This window comes from Gekko japonicus, unplaced genomic scaffold (genome assembly GCF_001447785.1).
Source record: "Gekko japonicus isolate JY-2015 unplaced genomic scaffold, Gekko_japonicus_V1.1 scaffold102, whole genome shotgun sequence".
NCBI classification, from domain to species: Eukaryota; Metazoa; Chordata; class Lepidosauria; order Squamata; family Gekkonidae; genus Gekko; species Gekko japonicus.
In genome coordinates this window covers 990,099-1,009,935 of record NW_015172006.1, presented here as the reverse complement: position 1 = coordinate 1,009,935, position 19,837 = coordinate 990,099, and the positions used below count along the sequence as shown (strand labels likewise).

The 19,837-nt window shown below is 45.5% G+C and overlaps 1 protein-coding gene across 1 annotated transcript in view; it reads left to right on the top strand.

Annotated features, from left to right (window-relative positions):
- Nucleotides 1–19,837, top strand: part of CDK5RAP2 (CDK5 regulatory subunit associated protein 2) — a 204,707-nt gene that overhangs the window by 45,000 nt on the left and 139,870 nt on the right. The window contains exons 11-13 of the mRNA XM_015420167.1: nt 213–305; nt 1,602–1,820; nt 17,433–17,603. Coding sequence (XP_015275653.1) covers nt 213–305; nt 1,602–1,820; nt 17,433–17,603 — 483 coding nt within the window. The remainder of the gene's footprint in view (nt 1–212; nt 306–1,601; nt 1,821–17,432; nt 17,604–19,837) is intronic.

The window sequence follows — 19,837 nt, the reverse complement described above, 5'->3', positions numbered from 1 at the left end:
CTGTAGTTTGACTAGAAAACTGGGTGGGACTCTTCCCACTGGGGATATTGGTAAAAGCCCTGCCTGTGCAAGTGGCAAGAGTCAGGACTTCCCTGAAGGCATCTTCACACATTCACAATAAGCTCCAAAGTTACTTTTTCCAGCACTTTTCCAGCGGCGTTCCTTTCCTAGCACTTGATACTTCAGTGGGGTTTTTTTCCTTTTCTTTTTAGAACGAAGAGCTTAGTTCTGAATTGGAAAGTTTAAACGCCTCATTGGTCAAGGCCAGAGAGGCCACACATAAAGCTCAGATGCAGACATTCCAGGTGAGACATTAAAAGCTATGGCTGCTTTTTTTTTTAAAGTGTATTCATTGTTGTCTGGATTTTGGAGTAAGTGTTATTTGCAGGTAAAGCTGTTAAATTATGCTACTTTGATCTTTCCACTGGTTCTTGATATGGCAGCAAGGAAAAGACAGCATTGATGTTCTTTGACAGACCAGGGCAAGCCCGTATCCTTGTGCCCTAATGAATCCCCAGGGCAGTGGGTCATCATTACCTCTCTAGCGCATCTGGGGCCTGCATGTCTCTTTGAGACTGGCAGAAATAAGATTTTCAGAAAGGAGCTGTAATCTGGTTCTCACTGAGGTGATCCACTCGTGTTTGAGTTCTAAAGACTTGCAGTGAGGAGCACATGATGGAATATCCCTTTGTAGGGGACAAGAACCCTTCTTCCACAGTAAAACAACCTAGAGACAGGTTCTAACCCAGCGTTCTCTTTGACATATTAGTTTTCTATCAGCAGGGAATTTGAATAGTAGAAGTCATTTATCCACTGGTGGTACAGTCAAGACACAGGTCAGCTGAGAATGAGGCTTCTATCAGAACCTTGTTTTAACCTGTTATTACTTCCATTGTATGTTTCCAGAGGTGGTAAATCTATGCCTGTGCTGTACCATTTACCACCTGTGGGACCTTGCACATCTGTACAATAAGTTCCAACATATAGAAAATTGGGGAAATCCTTTTCCTTGACTTGTTTTCATATGGGTGGGACATTTTTCCCCTGTGGAGGAAGCTTCAGTGTTAAGCTCCCACCTGCAAACTCTGCTCAGGTACAGGTTCACCACCTTAGTGCTGCAGTGCACACTTGCACAGAGTGTCTTAAAAACCTGTCTTCCACCACTCATTCCAGAGAGCTGAGGCCTGTGGGTGCTTGGAGGGGCAGCTACTCTGGTTGAATGTTCTGCGTGCTCCTCTTGTTTGGAAGCTGCAGGCACAGCTCGTTCTTGCTCTTAGCCTAGGGGCTCACTGCTCTAAGGCTGGAAGGTTTTTTAAAAAAGCGTCTGTAGCTTTGTTTTAAACAATAGGAGCTTGACTTATGGCAGCTGTATTCACTGTAGGCATCCAGGTGAGGGGCTAACTGCAGTTTGTCCTGCAGCTTTCCTAATGTATTTGTGATGGGGGCTATTCCACAAGCCATCATTTGGATCACTGGGGTTTCCCTGTCTTTTGCACTGTCCTGCTTTCTATCGCTGACAACCATGAAAGAAGCAAGCAGGAAGCTGGGCAAGCTGATTGACTTGTGCATGTGCCGTCCAAGGTTGTTCCTTTTCGTTCCAGGGTGCCGAAGGTTACCAGGCCCTCTTGACTGAAAAAGAGAACCTCCTGGCAGAGCTGCGTTCTGAAAACCTGACCAAAGACGTGGAGAACCGTAAGCTCCAGCAGAGAATGAGGAGGAGCGATCAAGAGCTGGCCGATCTGCAGTTTGAGAGGGAGAGACTAGTGAAGGAGCTCGAAGGAGCCCAGCTGCAGAGGAGTAAAAGTGACAAAACCATTAATGTGAATATCCTTTTTTCTTCCATGTTTAAGATACAGATAGAAAATAGTGCATGTAATGTCTGGATTTTCTACGCAGGAATGTGAGTCAGGAATGAATGGAATTCTCCCCCCCCCCCCCCATTCTAGCATCCCACGCAAGCCAAAGGCTCCCTCTTCAGTCCAAGGTCATCTTCAGTCCTCATGTTTCCCCCTCTCCTGGACTGTACTGTTTTTGGAATGGCTCTAGTTTAAGGCATCATTACTACATCCAATAGCAAAGGGAATGGCTTGTGCCAAGCATGAAAGTGGCAAACTCAGGCTATCCACATACAAGATGGTGGCTTCTCCAGATCTGGTAATGCTCGGGTATATAGAAAGATGAACCAAAAGACCCACACACCTGATGAGAACTGAGCATACTCGTAGAGAGTGGGTTAAAAGGGGGGAAAATAGATGGTAGAACTTACCTGAGAGGGGGAGGGGAAGAGTTGTGTAATGTGTACCGTTCCTCCTGGCCTACCAGCCTGTTCTTTCCAACAATTTAATCCTGAACCTATCATTAAGGCAGGGAAAAAGAGTCCCCTCACAGACATGTTAGGTGTTTCTGCACACTCTGGGGGATTGCCCAGGTATGAAGGGGAAAAGTGCATTTATAACAGCTCCAAAAAAAGTCCTCACCAAAAAAGCACCTCGTGAGAACTGAGCATGATCATTGCTGTCTTAGGGGCTTGGAATGCAGGGAGCAGCTGAAAGGAGAGAAATCAGAAGGGGGGAGAGACCTTGGCTTTCTCAAAGTAAGAGCTTCCATTATCTCCCCCCCCAACCCTCCCACGTGGCTCAGAGGGGAGAGAGGGAGAACTTTGTCTTGTGCACTGCATCATTCAGGCTCAAGGCTAAATCATTGCTTCCCACTCCCCTGGCTTCAGCATCATCCATCAGTGCTACAGGGCTAGACTGCTGCAGTTCAGGACGAAGTGAGCAGGAAGCAACTTATCCATCCCTGGAACTTGGCAGACTTACATATTGGGGTGGCTGGACTTCCTGATTCATTATTTCTCCCTCCTCCCGTGATTCCCTTTGGTCCTTCTCGTAGCAAACCTGAGGATCCAACAGATAGGGCAGTCAGATAGGCCCACCCATAATGAAGCTCGCAATTCTGCATGCTCTGAATGCTTTCCAGGTATGTAGAAAAATATTTCATAAATTAAGAAAGACTCCCTCCCCCCCAGAAAAAAAATCCTGAGGGCAGTTTGGCATCAGTGGGGGGGGGCAAGGGAAGGCAAGGGGGGGAATTAGCCACTGAGAGCTAATAGCATTGTGATTAATTTTGGATTGGGGAAAATATCCAAGTGAACTATCCCCCCACTCGATTCCTTGTGGCCTCCAAGTTAGCTTCCTGTAACTGTAACATTGGCTTTCAGCACCCGGTGTTGCCTGCAAGAGAAGAATGGAGTGTTTCCCCTTCAAACGTCTTCCTTTTGGGTACTTCCTCCCAGTGTTCCCTCTAAGCTGAGTTATGAGCTAGCTCACAGTTTTCTAGCCTCCGGCTCACGTTTTTGTCTTCGCTCGGGAAGGATGGCTCCGGAGCAAACTAATCTATGCAGTAGCCAAATCACTCGCTCTCAGCTTTAATGCCAGTCGCTCACAAAGATGGAATTTTTGCTCACAAGACTCCACAGCTAAGGGGACACATAGCTTCCTCCCCCCTCCAGCCGATTTATTGTATCACAGTAGAGTGTGGGGTGGGAAGGAAGGAATTTGAATGCCAGTGTGAGGGGAGATAAAATAGGGAAGATTCAGCTTTCCTTGGCCAAGATCCCCTATTCTTGATTCGAGCGGACCTCTCTTACCCAGCCCTCTGCTTGACACGCAGAAGGGGAAGAACAACAGGCAGGGCGACTGCCCTCCAATCCGCTTGGTCTTGCAGTCTCACTCAAGCTGCAGGGCCTCTTGCAATACTGCTGACATCCAGCAGAGGGGTGTCTGCGTCCACAGATCAGCAACCACAGCATTTCACTCACACCCCCTCCAGTTTTAAATGACTGAATTGCAGATGCCATTTTGCATCTCTGCCGGTTCTCTGAATTTTTCTCTCTCTCTCCAGAGCGAGCCTCTGAAAAAAGCCAGATATTACTTCTGCCGTTAAGGCAGGTGTGGACAACTGAGAGAAGGTTATCATGACCTGGAGCTAATTTTCAGCATATGTAATTACTACAGTTGGCATTTCAGTTTCCTTAGCATCGCAAGCAGTTGGCGGATGCGTCGTATGGATTCGTCTTGCGGTTTATGTCACTTAAGGCTGTCTAACATTAGCTTCAAATGTGCAGATGCTTAGAGCAACTTACTGTGGTCTGAAAGATCACTGGAATTTAAAATGTATGAACCTGGGATTGTTTGTATGCCAAGCAGGTACTCTTATCACCGAGGCGTGGCCCTTGCTCCCGAGGAAGGTGGAAACAATGCTTTCTGCTGCTCTGAGGGTTTCACTGTTGTGTGAAAGGAGAAGAGAAACACTGCTGAGAGCTAAGATTCCAGATATATAATAGTCCTTAGGGTTTGTATAGTGTGCTAGAGAGCTGAAGCTCTTAAAGGTGCGTTTTATAAGCCTCACGACAACCTTGTAAGGTAGGTCAGTATTATTACTCCCATATTGCAGATGAGTGTCTGAGAGAGCAGGTTGCCTTGGGCCATCTAGTGAGTCTAGAGCTCCTTGTGGAAATTCATTTCCTCCGTGACGGAAAAGAGGTGAGAATCTTCTGCATTTTCTGCAAGAAATCAAGATTAGGATTTAAACAGCAGAACAAAATATTTTGCGGTTTTAGTTTTTGCGTGCAGCATTCTTGACTGGATGTCATGTCATTTACTGTCAGGGTACAGGGGCACTCCACAGCACAGTAAAGTGTTTTGGTGGTCCTGGGGTGGATCCAACCATCCTCTAAGGCAGGGGTGTAGAACTAATTTGTTATGACATAAATGGAACTTTGTCTGGCCAGGCCGTGTGCATCATAAAATGTAATGCCAGGTAGCAGAGATATAAACTTTACAAAGGACACAGACAAACACAATTAAAAATATTATAGCAGCTATTCCGTTGGAGACCCACATTAGGAGGGTATGTGTGTTAAAACTAGTATTTCTCTGCAAAACTGGAGTCACTTGAATTTGCAGAGCTCTATATTGTAACTCTGGCTGGTCCCAACCACCTCCCCTGCGCCCTTAAAACGTGCCTGCCTCAATTGGAAAAGTGGGGGGAATAGTGGGATTTTGCAAAACAAGTTTTAAAATAAAAAAGAACCACAAGGATCACAGTAGAAGGACCCCCCACCACCACCTGTGCCTACCTGTGATGAGGACTACGGAGGCTGAGAGCAGTGGCTGGGAAGTTTGGCAGCCCTGCCTTCTGCTTCCTGCTCTCAGAGGCAGCCTCACGCTCTGCTCTCTATACTCCAGGGCAGCTCAAGCTTAGAAAAGTGAGGATGGGCAGGGGAGGGGGAGAGGAGAACCCCACTCCCAGGCCAGATTAAAGGCCTGGGCAGGCCGGTTCTGGCCTGCGGGCCGTAGGTTTGACACCCCCACTCTAAGGCCTTCCTCCAACTTAAGTGGCTCTTAAATCACTTCAGTTGGAAGAAGGCCTGAAACCTGAGCCAGAAGGAAAAGTGGAGTATAAATGTTTTAATAAATAAACTTTACTCAAAGGACTAGAAGGATGGGGTAGGATCCACCACAACGCTTGAGTACCAAACAAGTTTTTTTTCCTGTGCTCAAAATATTATGGGGGAAATGGTATTCTAAGATGCTTTGCAGGGTCGTCACAGCTCAGTAACATTGGCAGGTCCTCAGGTCAGTTGGGAAAAGGACAACCTCTATTCTTGATGTATCTGAAGCTAGGATAGTACTCATTTTAGTCAGGTATTCATGTACCTGTTTTTAGTGGCCAATCTAGAATGGGGGAGGGCAGATTGCCAGAATGTGGTCCCCTGAAGAGCATTTCTGATGAGGTTACCCGGGACCACAGGCATGAATATCCAATTCAATCCTATGGATTTTTGTGTGCCTATTTTTAATGGTGTTAAGCCTGTAGCAGCTAAAATCCAATTTAAAAATAGATTGAACAATGTATTTGCACAATCTGATTTAGTCTAAGCTTCCTGATGTGGAGATTGCTCCATGGTATTATGAGTGTAAGACTACACATGAGTATGAAAGGTATCTCATATTTCTGTGTAGCCTATCAGAAGAGCCCTGACACTTTTCTTCTGTTTCAGTGGATATCCACTTCTATTCTGGAGGATTGTGATGGGGGGGGGGGAATCCTTTCAACCCATAATAGTACAGCAGGGGCTCTTCTAAATGTTCCGTTGCCCTGTTTACAAGGTTTTATGAGTGAGATGTTCAGAGCATCTCTTTATAGAAGGGCCCATCGGTCAATTTAGCAACAGATTTTAACATTTACTCATTGATGGTGATGGAAATGCTCTTATAAAGGTTGCCTTTGCAATGGCAAGAGAGCACCAAAAATTTGTAGCTGTGCATGCTGCCGACAGTTTTTATGACAAAGGACTTCAGTCGAGTTAGACGGTTTTGTCTTTTGGGTTTTCATTTTTTATTGAGATAATATTTTGTTATGACCTATGGTTTTTTGACAAATCATTCCAGTTCTAACGGCTTGAGGAGGGGGTGGAGACTGTACTCTGCATAGTTTTAACTACTGTGGGGATTGTCAGCGATAGTTTTAAAACATGCAGGGGAGTACTTGAATTCATGCGCAAGTCTTGCTTGCAATAATATGGTGCAGTAAAATGGATGTTTTTAAAAAGCAGATTCAGAAGTTCATTAGAATGAATAGAGATGCTAACTTGTATCACAGGAAAGGGGTATTCAGCTCAGGGAAGATCTTGCTTTTTGGGACTAGGTAGGCGGGTGGCTCAAGTGGTTAAGATGCTGAACTGCAGACTGGAAGGTCAGTAGATCAGCAGTTCGAGACCTGAGTGCTGCATGACGGAGTGAGCTCCCATCTCTGGCCCCAGCTCCTGCCAGCTTAGCAGTTCGAAAGCAAGAAATTGCAAGTAGATAAATAGGTACCGCTTCGGTGGAAAGGTAACAGCGTTCCGTGTGCCTCGACGTCTAGTCATGCCGGCCACATGGCCACGGAAATGTCTTTGGACAGTGCTGGCTCTTCGGCTTGGAAACGGAGATGAGCACTGCATCCCTAGAGTCGGATTCAACTGGCTTTTGAGCAAGGGAAACCTTTATTTTTACCTAGATGGGGGTACATAAGCCCTTCCTGAGCAGGAAGGATCTCTCTCTAAATTCCCAGATTTCTTCCTGCCTTGCTTATAGAGGCCAGGGGTATCTGTAATTTTTTTGTGTGTGGTCTCTGTGCATCATACTGGTGAGTTTTGTGCCTTCTTAGAACAATAATTAATAAAAGTTACAGGTAAGCAATCTGGTCTTACCTCAGAAGATTTCAGAAATGCATACCAACTGCAAAGCAAGAGCCAGAGAATAACAGAATTAGTGTTAAGATTAACAGGCACACAGAAGTATAATCTCAGAATCCCAAGCCCTTTTCCCTTTAGTCCATCAGTGAGGGGGGCAAGGAGGCTGTAACTGGGCCGGGCACCACCTGTGTACTTCTACACTGGGCTTCCCTGAGCACCTGGGCCACTAGTTCCAGCAGGCCGGGTGGACAGTGACAGCCAAACCTGACCTACCAGGAGTCCCCAGACACTGTAGAAGTGGTAGAAACATGTCCAGCAAGGCTCCTGCCCATGAGCTTGGATGCCAGGAAATGAGAAACAGCCAGTATGACCTTGCTGGACAAGGAAGGAGAGGATTTCAAGGACATTGTTCCAACTGCTCCCCCCCCCCCTTCATTCTTATTTTCGGGTGAATTAAGGCTATGGTATTAGTCGATGGTGAATCATTCAGCCCTCCCTCCAAAAATTCACTAACTGGGTAAAAATGAAAAAAGATTGTATCCCTCAAGTCTTTCTTGATCTGGCATCAGTACTGGAGGATCTGGTGTCCTGCAGTATCACTGCTACAAGGGACCCTACTCTGGTCCCAGTCCTGAAGGTATTGTTTGCCACAAAGGAATGCAGCCTTGGCAAGCTCTCTTATTCAGTTTCTAGGTCAGGCCATCTTCCAGGGGTCATAACCCACCCAGCAGCCTCTAGAGTGAGTGACACAGCAGCTGTCGCACAGTCCAGGGAGGGCTCTTGGGCCCAGGGTCACACGAACTGCTCTCGCTGTGCTTTATCTATGGCCAAACATTGTGATTCCTGGGCTTGGCCTCTTTCGGCAGGTGCACCAAAAAGAAGTATGAACTGAGTACAAAGATTCTGTTCAAGAAAAAGAGGAGATGCACGGCTGGGGAATGTGTTATCTGGAATTCCAACCCCTGCTTTAATTTTGTTCACTGCCTTACACCCTTTGGCCAAAACGATTGATAACTGAATTGGCAGCTGGCTTCCTTTCTTGGACTTGATGGAGCTGTCACCCACAGATCCACGATTTCTCTTGCAGACCCTTTGTGCAGTGTTTGCAGCAGTTTGGTGCTCACTTCTCCATTTGAAGGTTGAAAGATGAACCTTTGTATAAATGGGGGAGGGCGCAGGTGAGCAGCATGCCACAAGGGTCTATAAGGATCTGTAATGCTTGGGTCTATTATGCTTGGCAAGTCTTCGTATCTTGTTGAGAATGTGGGGGTCCTTCCTACTTGGCTATAGAGCTCAATGAACCTGAGAGAACTTCCTTGAAAGGGGATTGAGAGTCTGTTGCAGACTCTAGTATATCCTGGATCCAGAAGTTCTTGGCAATCTTTGGTGGATGCCCTTAAAGTGCGACTAGGGAGGGCTCACTATCTTTCGATAATGCTAAACCTAGGAATGCCAAGGTGTATCCCTTGACCCCTGTGCTTCTCCCATGCTACTAGACTTCCCTCACATTGCCAGCACACCATGGACCCCAGCAATAATGAGCACAGTGAACTTGTGTGGAAGCCATCCTTAAGATGCTCAAGCACTTTCTTAGCATGTGTACACGCAGCTCCAAAATGGGACAGATAATACCCCCCACAAGGTAGTTTCGGGTCAGGAAACTGTTATGGGGGAGTTTCCTGCTGCTGCCATTTGGCCGCAGGGAAAGTAAATTGGGTTGGGGGGAACTTGGACCCAAGTCATATAATTAAGCATCTAGTTTGGCCATTAGTAGACTTTGTTTAATATATGAAATGTCAATGGAAAAGCAAAACTTCTTAAAATAAAAGCATCCTTATCTTTAGATGATCTCCCCCTGCTGTGATGTATGTATTTTTTAGAGTCATTCTCTCTTTAACTTCCACAGAAGAGGGAATGTCACTTAATTAAAGCTTCCTAGTTAAAGGTCCTCTGAGTGTGGTTAATTGGTGGTCATGGAAAGTGCTGTCAAGTCACACAGCTGACTTATGGCGACCGCATCGGGTTTTCAAGGCAAGAGACTGTTCAGAGATGGTTTGCCATTGCCTGCCTCTGGTTCACGACCCTGGTATTCTTTGGAAGTCTCCCATTCAAATACTAGCCAGGGTCAACCTTGCTTAGCTTCTGAGATCTGATGAGATCAGGCCAGCCTACGCTATTCTGGTCAGGGTGTGATTAATTGGGGTGGTGGTGGTAAATTTTTAGTCAATCAGAATGTTTTAAACCTGATAATTCTGTATTGTGATGGCCTCTGGCTATATACACAATAAAATTCTGGATTCTAATGATGCTTTTTAGCTGTGGTGGCTAAATGACACTTTTGTATTATAGGTAATACACCTCTGAACACCAGTTGCTGGGACGTAACAACAGAGGGAGGCTTTAGCCTCCATGTCTGGCTTGCAGGCTGGACTAGACAGACCTTTCCTTTGATCCAGCAGGGCTCTTGTTATGTTTCTCTTCTCACAACTGTAATCTTGGCCATCTTTCCTGCTGCTGGTATATCAGCACAAGAGCTGCTTCCATTTCATAGTTAAATACATTTCCCCAGAACCCCTGTGAATGCGCTCTGTTACCCATTAAGTAGGCAGGTGGGAGCAAGGAGCAGACTGCAATATTTTTGTTATTTGACAAATAGGAAACTGTTTGAGGACTCCGGTGCAAAATCTCAGTGAATGAGCTTAACGGCAACCTGTTCTATTAACGTTAGCAGAGACGGCTGCTCTGCTGTCTTGCCAGTCCATAAAGCTAACAAAATGAACCATCCCAATTTCCTTTTTCTCTTCCACTCTATTCAGAATGAGATGTAATCTGAGCTCCTGGTTGGGAAATTAAATGATCTCTAAAATAAAATCATTCTAAGGATGGCAGCCCTTGGATGTAGCTGGGTTTGCGGAAGCCTCATCGGGCTTTTGCAGATGGTAATGCTGTCAATCGCTTCACCATGGTTAAGCAATTGGGAACAGGCTGTGAGAAGCACACACTGCCTCCCTTCTTGCAGGGCCAAGCTGGCCATTACCTTACCTCTGCATGTTACTTTCTCCTATGCATTTTTAAAGATTGTGAACCCAAGCAGAAGTGTAGTGGAAAGAGAAGCTGATGTTTTTCTCCAGTGGTTTTTCTCCACTCAAAAACTGTCACGCCAGGGTGCTTTCCCATTCTGTATCTTTTCCAATTAAGGTTGAAAAACAGTGGGGAGAGGGAGGGAGGGTTTGAGTCTCCTTTCACTTAGCTCTCCTGTTCTCTGACTAAGCTGAGGTGTTGTCTTTTTTAATGCAGAAATAAGTTAATGGAACAGAGGGTACTCTCTAGCACAGTCTACAACAAGCATCCCCAACCTTTTTGAGCCTGTGGGCACCTTTGGAATTCTGACCCAGAGTCATGGGCACAACCACAAAATGGTTGCTGCAGGAGGTGGAGTTAACTCCAAAATGGCTGCCTCAGGAGGTGGAACCAATCACAGAACGTCAGGGAAAAACGTTTAACAGGATCTCTTTAAAAATGAACATATTTTAGAAAGCCAAGTGAGAACTGCATCGAGGGCAACTGGGAGAAACAAATCGCCAGGAGTAAATGGGATATCAGTAGAGCTATTCCAAGCCATGGGAATGGAGTCCATCAAAAATCTTAACAAGAATATGCCAACAAATATGGAAAAAAAACCAATGACCCACAGACTGGGAATGGTCAGTTTACATTCTAATTCTGAAAAAAGGAGCTGTCAAAGACTTTAGCAACTATTGGACCATCGTATTGATTTCTCATGCAAGTAAAGTGATGCTTAGAATCTAACAACAAAGGCTGTTACCATATATGGAGTGAGAAATGCCAGATGTTGAAGCTGGATTCAGAAAAAGGAAGAGGCACTAGAGATCATATTGAGAATTTATGGTCCCGTTCACACAAGGGGATTTGGGCCGGGAGCGGGACGGTTCGGGGGCGGAGCAAACGGCCGCGATCACACCACAACATCTGGGAAGCGTAGTGCTTCCGTCCCCGAAATGGACCTTCCGAGCAATAACCCGCATCAAGTTGGAACCACCTACCGAGGTGGTTCATCTCAAAGGTGCGCCGCAAACCGGGAGTCTGATCGCCGGCGCGTCCTTGCGCTCCGACATGCGCAGTTCGGCTGGCTCGCCGTCAGATCTGTGTTTTCTCCCCGGCGTCTGATCGTGCCGGGGAGAAAAGGCGGCGTGGCCAGGGGATCCGTTTCAACTTTGGCGCGGCTTTTAAAAGCCACACTTTTTGGCGGCTTTCCCCCTGCCGTGTGGCAGGGGCCTATGTTGGTTATTGGAGCATACAAGAAAACTGTTGATCATGAAAAGCTATGGTTGGTTTAAAAAGAAATGGGCGTGCTATAGCAACTGATTGTTTTGATGTCCAACCTCTGGACAAGAGGCTACTGTTCTGACAGAATGTGGAGAAACAAAATGGTTTCCATTTGGCAAATGTGTCAGACAAGGGTGTATTTTATCTCCCTATTCATTCAATCTATATGAAGAACATATAAGGAAGATGGATTAGATTTAGACAAAGGCAGAGGGAAAATTTGGGGAAGGAACATTAGCAATTTGAGATATGCAGATGAAACATGGATGAAGATTAAGGCAGAAAGTGCCAAAGCAGGATTACAGGTAAACATCAAGAAGACAAAAATAATGACTACAGGGGAATTATACAACTTTAAGGCTGACCATGAAGAAACTTAAATTGTTCAAGATTTTCTATTCTTTTGGTCCATCATCTACCAAAGGGAAACTGCAACCAAGAAATCAAGAAGAGACTGAGACTAGGAAGGGCAGCCATGAAGGAGCTAGAAAAGATTGTTAAGTGTAAAGATGTGTCGCTGGCAACCATGATCAAGGTAATTCATGCCATGGTATTCCATTAGTGTGAAAGTTGGACAATGAAGAAAGTTGATGCCTTTGAAACGTCGTGTCGGAGGAAAGTTTTACGGATACCGTGGACTGCCAAAGAGACAAATAGGTGGGTTCTTGATCAAATCAAGCCTGAACTCTCCCTAGAAGTGAAAATGGCTAAACTGAGGCTATTGTTGGTTAGCACATTATGATAAGACAAGAGTCACATTATGAGAAGATAAGAATCACTGGAAAAGACAATAGTGCTAGGAAAACATGAGATGGATTGACTCCATCAAGGACGTCAGAGCCCTCAGTTTGCAAGCCTTGAGCAAGGCTGTTAATGACAGGGCATTTTACAGGTCAAGACTTTGTAACCAACTGATTATATTTGTTTTTGCTCACTTGTTTACTTATTTATAATATTTTGACCTGGTCTTTTTACTGTATAAATAGTGCCCAAAGCAGCTTATGATAAATAAATGAAACTTTAAAACAATAGCAATATAGCAGGGACAAGAGCAGCTGTGGTTAAAATATCCTATGCAACACTAGGAATTGGATAGGAGCATATAAATGAATCACCACAATCTGTTCGCCTTTAAATGCTTTTTAGAATAAAAAGTCTTGATTTTATATTGGAAGGATGGAGGAGACATATTGGAAGGGGGAGTATTCAGTGTACTGCTGCTGAGAGAGCCCTAAGCCATGTGCCTGCAGTGTCGTGTGGAAGCAGGGCCCCAACAGAAAGCCCACGGTGACTGGCAAATAATGCTTTCTCCCACATGGTCTTGCCCTGGCGGTTAAGATGAACTTCACAGGCCTTCCAGTGCCTACTTTGTGAATTGAGGTGGGTAGGCCAAAGTCTTTTCTATTTTGGCACCCCAGCTCTGGAATTTCTTCTTCACAGAAATCTGCGTGGTGCTAATCCTACAGAATTTTAGTCAGCAGGTAAAAATATCCCCTCCCCCACCAGTCATTGGTTAGTGTTCCCTTTCTTCCCCTTTCCTATTATGTGTTTCTTTAATAGCTGAATTTGTTGGTTCGGTTGCCACTTACTAAGACAGCACTGAGAAAGTTTTAGAGCAGTCTGCTGGTATTAATTTTGTGAGTGTTCGTTTGATGTTGGTGGTTGAACTTTGGATATTATGATATTTCCTATTGCTGTTTTAGCTGCTGCTCTGCCTAAGTATTTGTTGTTGATGGTTATTTATTTATCTCTATGACTGTGATTGGAGCTGCGGTGGCTCAAGTGGTTAAGACTCTGAACTCCAGGCTGTGGAAGGTCAGTAGTTCAGCAGTTCGAGACCCGGGTGCCGCATGATGGAGTGAGCTCCCATCTCTAGTTCCAGCTCCTGCCACCCTAACAGTTCGAAAGCAAGAAATTGCAAGTAGATAAATAGGTACCACTTCGGTGGGAAGGGAATAGTGTTCTGTGCGCCTTGGTGTTTAGTCATGCCGGCCACATGACCACGGAAATGTCTTTGGACAGCGCTGGCTCTTCGGCTTTGAAACAGAGATGAGCACCGCAACCCTAGAGTCAGACTTGACTGGCTTTCAAGCAAGGGAACCTTTACCTTTACCTTTATGACTGTGATTAGCTGCCTTGGGAGTACTTTTACCAAGAGGGTGAGAGAAAAGTGCCGTGAGCAGGTAAATACAGATGGAGGCAATCCTCTGGGTCATTACCTGTATCATGGTTTGACTCAATGGGAGGAAATTGGTGGTTTAGAAGAATGGGGATGGGGACTGTAAATACAGGACCATTGCCCACTCCTGAGCTGCTTAGCAGTGGTCACTGTTATCGACGGCACTAATCCTCCATGCTTCTTGGTTCGTCTTCATGGTCTGCCTCCACAGCTGCAAAAGCAACTTTGGAAAGTTCTAGAGTTCTAGCCCAGAAACTGGCACTCAAATTGCCTTCCCCGAGGGAGAGTTTTGCCACTCTGCGTGTCCAAAGGGAGGAATGAACTCCTTAGTTCTCCTCCAGCTGCCATGCTGTTAGCAGCTCTGTGTTCTTTTGAACTTTCTTAGGGTTTTCCCCCCTCTTAGTGTTTTTCTCATTTCACCTTACCTTTTGCACTTTTTGCTGTTTTTTTCCTCTAACTTTTTTTAAAGCAAAGGTTAAAACCCCCACAGTGTCATTTAGTAGATGCCAGTCCTCCTAGTCCTCCTCCTCCTCTCTCTCTCTCTCTCTCACACACACACACACACACACACACACACACACACTCTCTCTCTCTCTCTCTCTCTCTCTCTCTCTCTCTCTCTCTCTCTCTCTCTCTCTCTCTCTCACACACACACACACACACACACACACACACACACACACACACACACACACACACACAAACACACACACTCTTTATCTTAGGCTGGGTACAGCACAATGGCCTACCTTTACAGGTAGCTCCCTGGTTTGGGTGGGTACAGCTTGTTCCTGCTGTGGGGAAGACCGCTCCAAGAATGACTCTTGTCCTTATTGTTCAGAATTTACCAAGCAAGCCATGCAGAATCGTAAGTCTGTTCTCCCACATGCTCTTTTGGGAAGGAAATCATCACCACTTACTTCCATGGCTCAATGCGATCCATCTGCTCGGTTACCTACTTTGGAATCCCAGCCTTTGATCCTGTCAGCAGGACCGGTTGGGCACACAAAAAGAACTCTCGAGCATTGGCTTTAGACTAATAAGCAACTGCCCTAAAGGGGTCATAGTACCAAGATAGAGAAAGGCACAGTGTGGAGAGTCCAGGCACAGTTTAACAGTGAACCCGTGCACATCTGTAAGCCCCCAAATCAACAAATTCAGTCTTGCCAGCTAGGCTTTCCAGTCATATCCTGCAGACTTGACTGAGAACCGAGTGTCTCCATTGCTACATCTGTACAGCAAATTAAAGGTTTTCTTTTTCTCCTGCGGAGCATTAGCGTTTTGGGGCTTTGGATGGATTTTGAAAGCTCCGGAGACCACTGAACTAAACGCAGCCTCACATATGAGATGAAGCTCCTCTGACAACGTATTAAGGAATGTAGCAGGAGTACAAGTTGACCTTTTTGGTTTGTGCAGCAGAGTCAGAATTTCTGAGGCAAATCCCCAAATCCAAGCTACTGAGTCTAGCTGCCTTTATCTAGAGCTTTAAACCTTAATACAGATGATTTAATTAGGTGTGTGTACCTGGAACAGACCTCTTTGATTATTTGGTTGGGAATAGACAAGAATTAATTGGGCTGGACCTGCCACCCCCCCCCACCTTGAATTTTGATTGAGAGCTTTATGCTTAAAATTTCCAACCCTCTCCCCTGAGTTTCCATTCAACAAGAGATGGGGGCACCTCTCTGACCTTCAGCCTACGTTCATTAAAAGTGTTTCCCGTCCTGTTTTCCAAGTTCAACTGTTATTAATCACAGAGTGGTCCCTTGAGGCGGACATTGGCAGAAAGCGTCTTGCAGGAGGGGCAGAGAGGGCCGCAGTGTTCTATTAGCTGATGCGTAGAAACCCATTGGCTTTCTTCTAAGAGCTCTAGTGATGGAAAGTTTCCTTCGCCCCCCTCAAGTTGCTCATTTGTGGAACTGAAAACTCCCCCAATGAAAGCAGATCACTCCAACATGCTTGCCTTTTGGGGATGGGCCACACAGCGGCAATAGTGCCCCCGTCTGACAGGCTCCTGGAGCTGACAGTGGTTGCTTGAAACTTATCAGTCATGCATTGTCTGGAGACCTGATCAATGTTCCCTCTAAGCTGTGGAGTCTTGTGAGCCAAAATTCTAACTTGTGAGCTACTGGCATTAAAGTTGTGAGCAAGCGATTTGGCTACAGCATAAATGAGTTTGCTCTGTAGCCATCCTTCCTGAGCGAAGACAAAAATGTGTGGGCCAGGGGCTAAGAAACTGTGAGCTAGCTCACACTAACTCAGCTTAGAGGGAACACTGGACCTGATGTGGTGTCGTTGTTAGAATGCTAGACTAGGACAGGAGAGACCCGCATTCCGTCCCCACTTGAAGGATCATGCAGGATGCTAGGTCACCTTGGACCAGTTGCTCTCAGCCTAATCTACCTCATGGAAATGCTAGGAGAAGGAGGAAGAAGTGATAATGGGTGCTGCCTTGAGTTCCTTGGAGAAAGTGGGTGTTTGTTAATTCTAACAGAGGGAGCAGATAAGTTTGCTTAGTGGAGTGAACTTTTAGATCTGTGTGTGTACGAATTGGAAAACTGGGAATGGAGTAGCTTCTGGAAACCTCAGGAGCTTCTGTGTCTAAACTGCAGCCTGAATAGCCCAGACTAGCTCATTAGCACTCAGAAGATAAGCAGGGTCTGCCATGGTCAGGTGGAAGACCACCAAGTTAGACTAGGGTTGCTATGCAGTGGAAGGCAATGGCAAACCACCTGTGTCATGCTTAGTACTTGGATGGGAGACCACCAGTTTGGTGTAGTGGTTAAGTGCGCGGACTCTAGTCTGGGAGAACCGGGTTTGATTCCCCACTCCTCCACTTGTACCTGCTGGATGACCTTGGGCAAGCCATAGTTCTGGCACAGCTGTTCTTGAAAAAGGGCAGTTTCTGTCAGAGCTCTCTCAGCCCCACCTACCTCACATGGTGTCTGTTGTGGGGAGGGGAAGGGAAAGGAGTTTGTAAGCCGCTCTGAGACTCCTTAGGGTAGTGAAGGGTGGGGTATAAATCCAATCTCTTCTACCATGGAAAGCCACAGCTGCTATGCAAAGGAAGGTAATACTGAATGGATCTCTTACCTTGAAGACCCCATGAGGTATTGCCATGAGTTGGTTGCAATTTGATGACTCTTAATTATTATTTAAACAAAAAAAACCCCCAAACAACCATTCCCCCAAACTTTTCTCTGGCTGCCATCTTGAATTCCATTGATTTTTGTGGCATGTGCTTCCAAGTTTTGCATAAATCAGAGGACATTACTTCTAAGTAAGCAAGGCCAGGTTGGGGAATCCACTACTACTATCTGTTTGAAAAGGAGAAATAAAAGTGAAGAAACCATATTTGATGATGATCTTGAATACATTTCTCCAAAGGCTTTAAATCTCCAGTCCATGTGCTCTACTAGGTAGATAAGGGTTGTAAAATGTTTTGCATGGGAAAACATGCTCTTTTTGTTGTTTTTTGAGGTGCTTTCAGATTACAGTGGTTTGAAAGCTTCTTTCAGAAGTCCCTGGAGCATAAGTAACATAAAGCAATGAAAAGTGAAACTTAACCTTCAAAGGCTTTTTGAAACTTTTTGTGTGTTTGGGTAAATGAAGTTGTTCTGTTTTTGTTCACTTGCTGACATTCTTCCTCCTGGTTTTCTCGATTAGGACCTCCGAAATCAGCTTGAGAAATCTCACGACGAAATGGTTGAGAAAGACAAGGCGATGGAACAACATTACAACGCTCTTTTGAGCGAAAGCAATCAGAAATTGCAAAGCCAAGAATTGGTCGTCATGCACTTAATGGACAGTGCCAGTCAGAAGGATCAGATGCTCCAGGTAGGCAGGCTTGAGCTCCAGAGCAAGACAGAAAATAACCGATTAGGAATTTGAACAAAATGTTCCATTTTGAGCTGGCTCTTCTGATTTCTTTTTTCTATGACAGCCCATCACTTTTGATTATATTGCAGAGTTCTGGCATGCTTCATAATTTCTCTTATTGGAACCTAAGAGGTTTAGGGGATTTCCCCCCTCTGTAATCTGCAGGAGAGCTGTGATGCTCGTATCAAGATTTTTTCCTGCTCTAATAAAGAAAATTCCCAGACATTTGCTGTCTTTGTTTGCTTCCCAGAAACCAATACTTAAAAAGGGTAGTTCAAGATCCTTAACTGTGGCTGGAATCTAAATGAGCCTGTCGACTGTCAGAGAAGGTTTTTCTCCTCCCCAGATGAGCCCTTCTGCTCATGAAACAGACTCCTTTTGGATCCAGTCCGTTGTCTTCATCCTTGGGGGATATTTCTGTTGTTTGGTCTTTCCTTATTAACAGTCCTGGTTCAAATTTACTTGGGTGGTTTCATTAAAGGTGAATAAATTGTGGTTCTATACTATGTTAACAAATTAGATTTACGAATATTACAATGAAATCAAAGTTGGGTACAGAATCTCTGCTTGCCAAGTTATTGACTAGTGACCTAGAAACATTGGCTGGCAATGATGTTGAGAGTCAGGTTTGGATGCACATGTAATTGACCTTGTGCAGCGGCCCAGGGTGACTGGGACTGCAACTGCCAACCATTTCCTTGAGAGCACATCTCCCTGAGAGTGTAATTGTAGCAGGTGGGGCCAGACTGTGGTCATGGCATGCTATGAGACTAGTCATGTGCTTCTGTGCATAATACCTCCCTGATTAGTAACGTCACCTAGAAGAGCCAAGAAGGCAGGACTTCCTCTTATAATTTGTTAGCCAACCACTTTACTGAAGACTGAAGGTGCTCCTTTATTTGCCAACCATGTCGAAAAACCAAGAGGGTAAAGTGTCTTCCTGTTTTGCCCTTCAGTAGACTGCTTGAAAAGGACCAGGATATTGCTTTCATTTGTTGTTGCCTACTGCTCTGTTTACGGTGCATACTTTCCATTTGTTGTCTGCTTGGGACATGTGGTAGCTGCAATTTTTTGCTTCTTACTATCACTGGGATTATCTTTCTCCTGGGTCTTCTCTTTTTTTGGGGAGGGGGAAATGCTCTTCAAGATCTAACCCTTTGTCTTGCTTTTCTTCTTAGGACAGCTTTCTGCTTTACTTTTTACAATATATTTTTAATTGGTGACTTCTGTCTCCTAGGAGCTAGTGGTGGTGGGCAAACTCCCGTCAACTCAATTTCAAATGGTTGGGGGTTCACTAATACTTGTTTGTTTTCCCCAGCGCCTTTCAAAATTCAGAAACTCCTATGTACTCTTGATGACATCATCAGGAGCATGATTAGTCTTGAGCACATCTCTCCACAACCCTCTCAGTCTCGCTAAGCTGTGGCCTTCCTGGTATAAAGTAGTATGTGCATAGGTTTTGGTGGATAGCCCATTGTTTGGCCTCTGTAGGTAAGAGATCTTCTTCGTGGTCTCTGTGCCTCACACCAATGGGATCTAGTGCGCCTGCACTGGATCTGCCGGTGCCGTAGCAAGCTCTCTTAAAAGGATTTTCGTGCCTGGCCCAACTGAGCATGCTCAGGAGCCCCCGTGAGCATGCCCAGAAGGGCAGGCATGGACATCCCGCCAGTTCCTACCAACCACCGCATATCAATCTCCTAACAAAACAGGTAGAAGAAGACAGCAGCGGGGCAGGAGGGCGGGTGGTGTGAATGCACAGATGACCACTCGAAGATCACCACATCCCACCAGTTCTTTCCTTACCGCCGCGCTGAGCAGACCTGTCTTCGAGAGGTCTGGCCGGATCGCTGTTTTTGGTCACTTTTAGTGACCAGCTGTCGTTTTTTCTCTCAGTTTCTCTTCTGTTTTCCTTTTTTTTGTCGTTTTTTTTTTTTTAAAAAAGGAGAGTTTTTGTTTTTCGTCGTCTGAGGTAAAATTACCTCAGGCCTTTGGGCCGCTGGGCCCCCCCACCACCAACCCTTCTCGTCGTTTGGACTTTTTCCTCCTCAGTCTATGGGGAAAAAGACAAAAGTCAAAGAAGTGGGGATTTTTCAATCATTGTCGTACTTGTGGAAGTAAATTGGCTCCTCCAGACGGTCACAAGTACTGTATTTTCTGTCTTGGGGAGACCCACAATCCAGACTCCTGTGAAC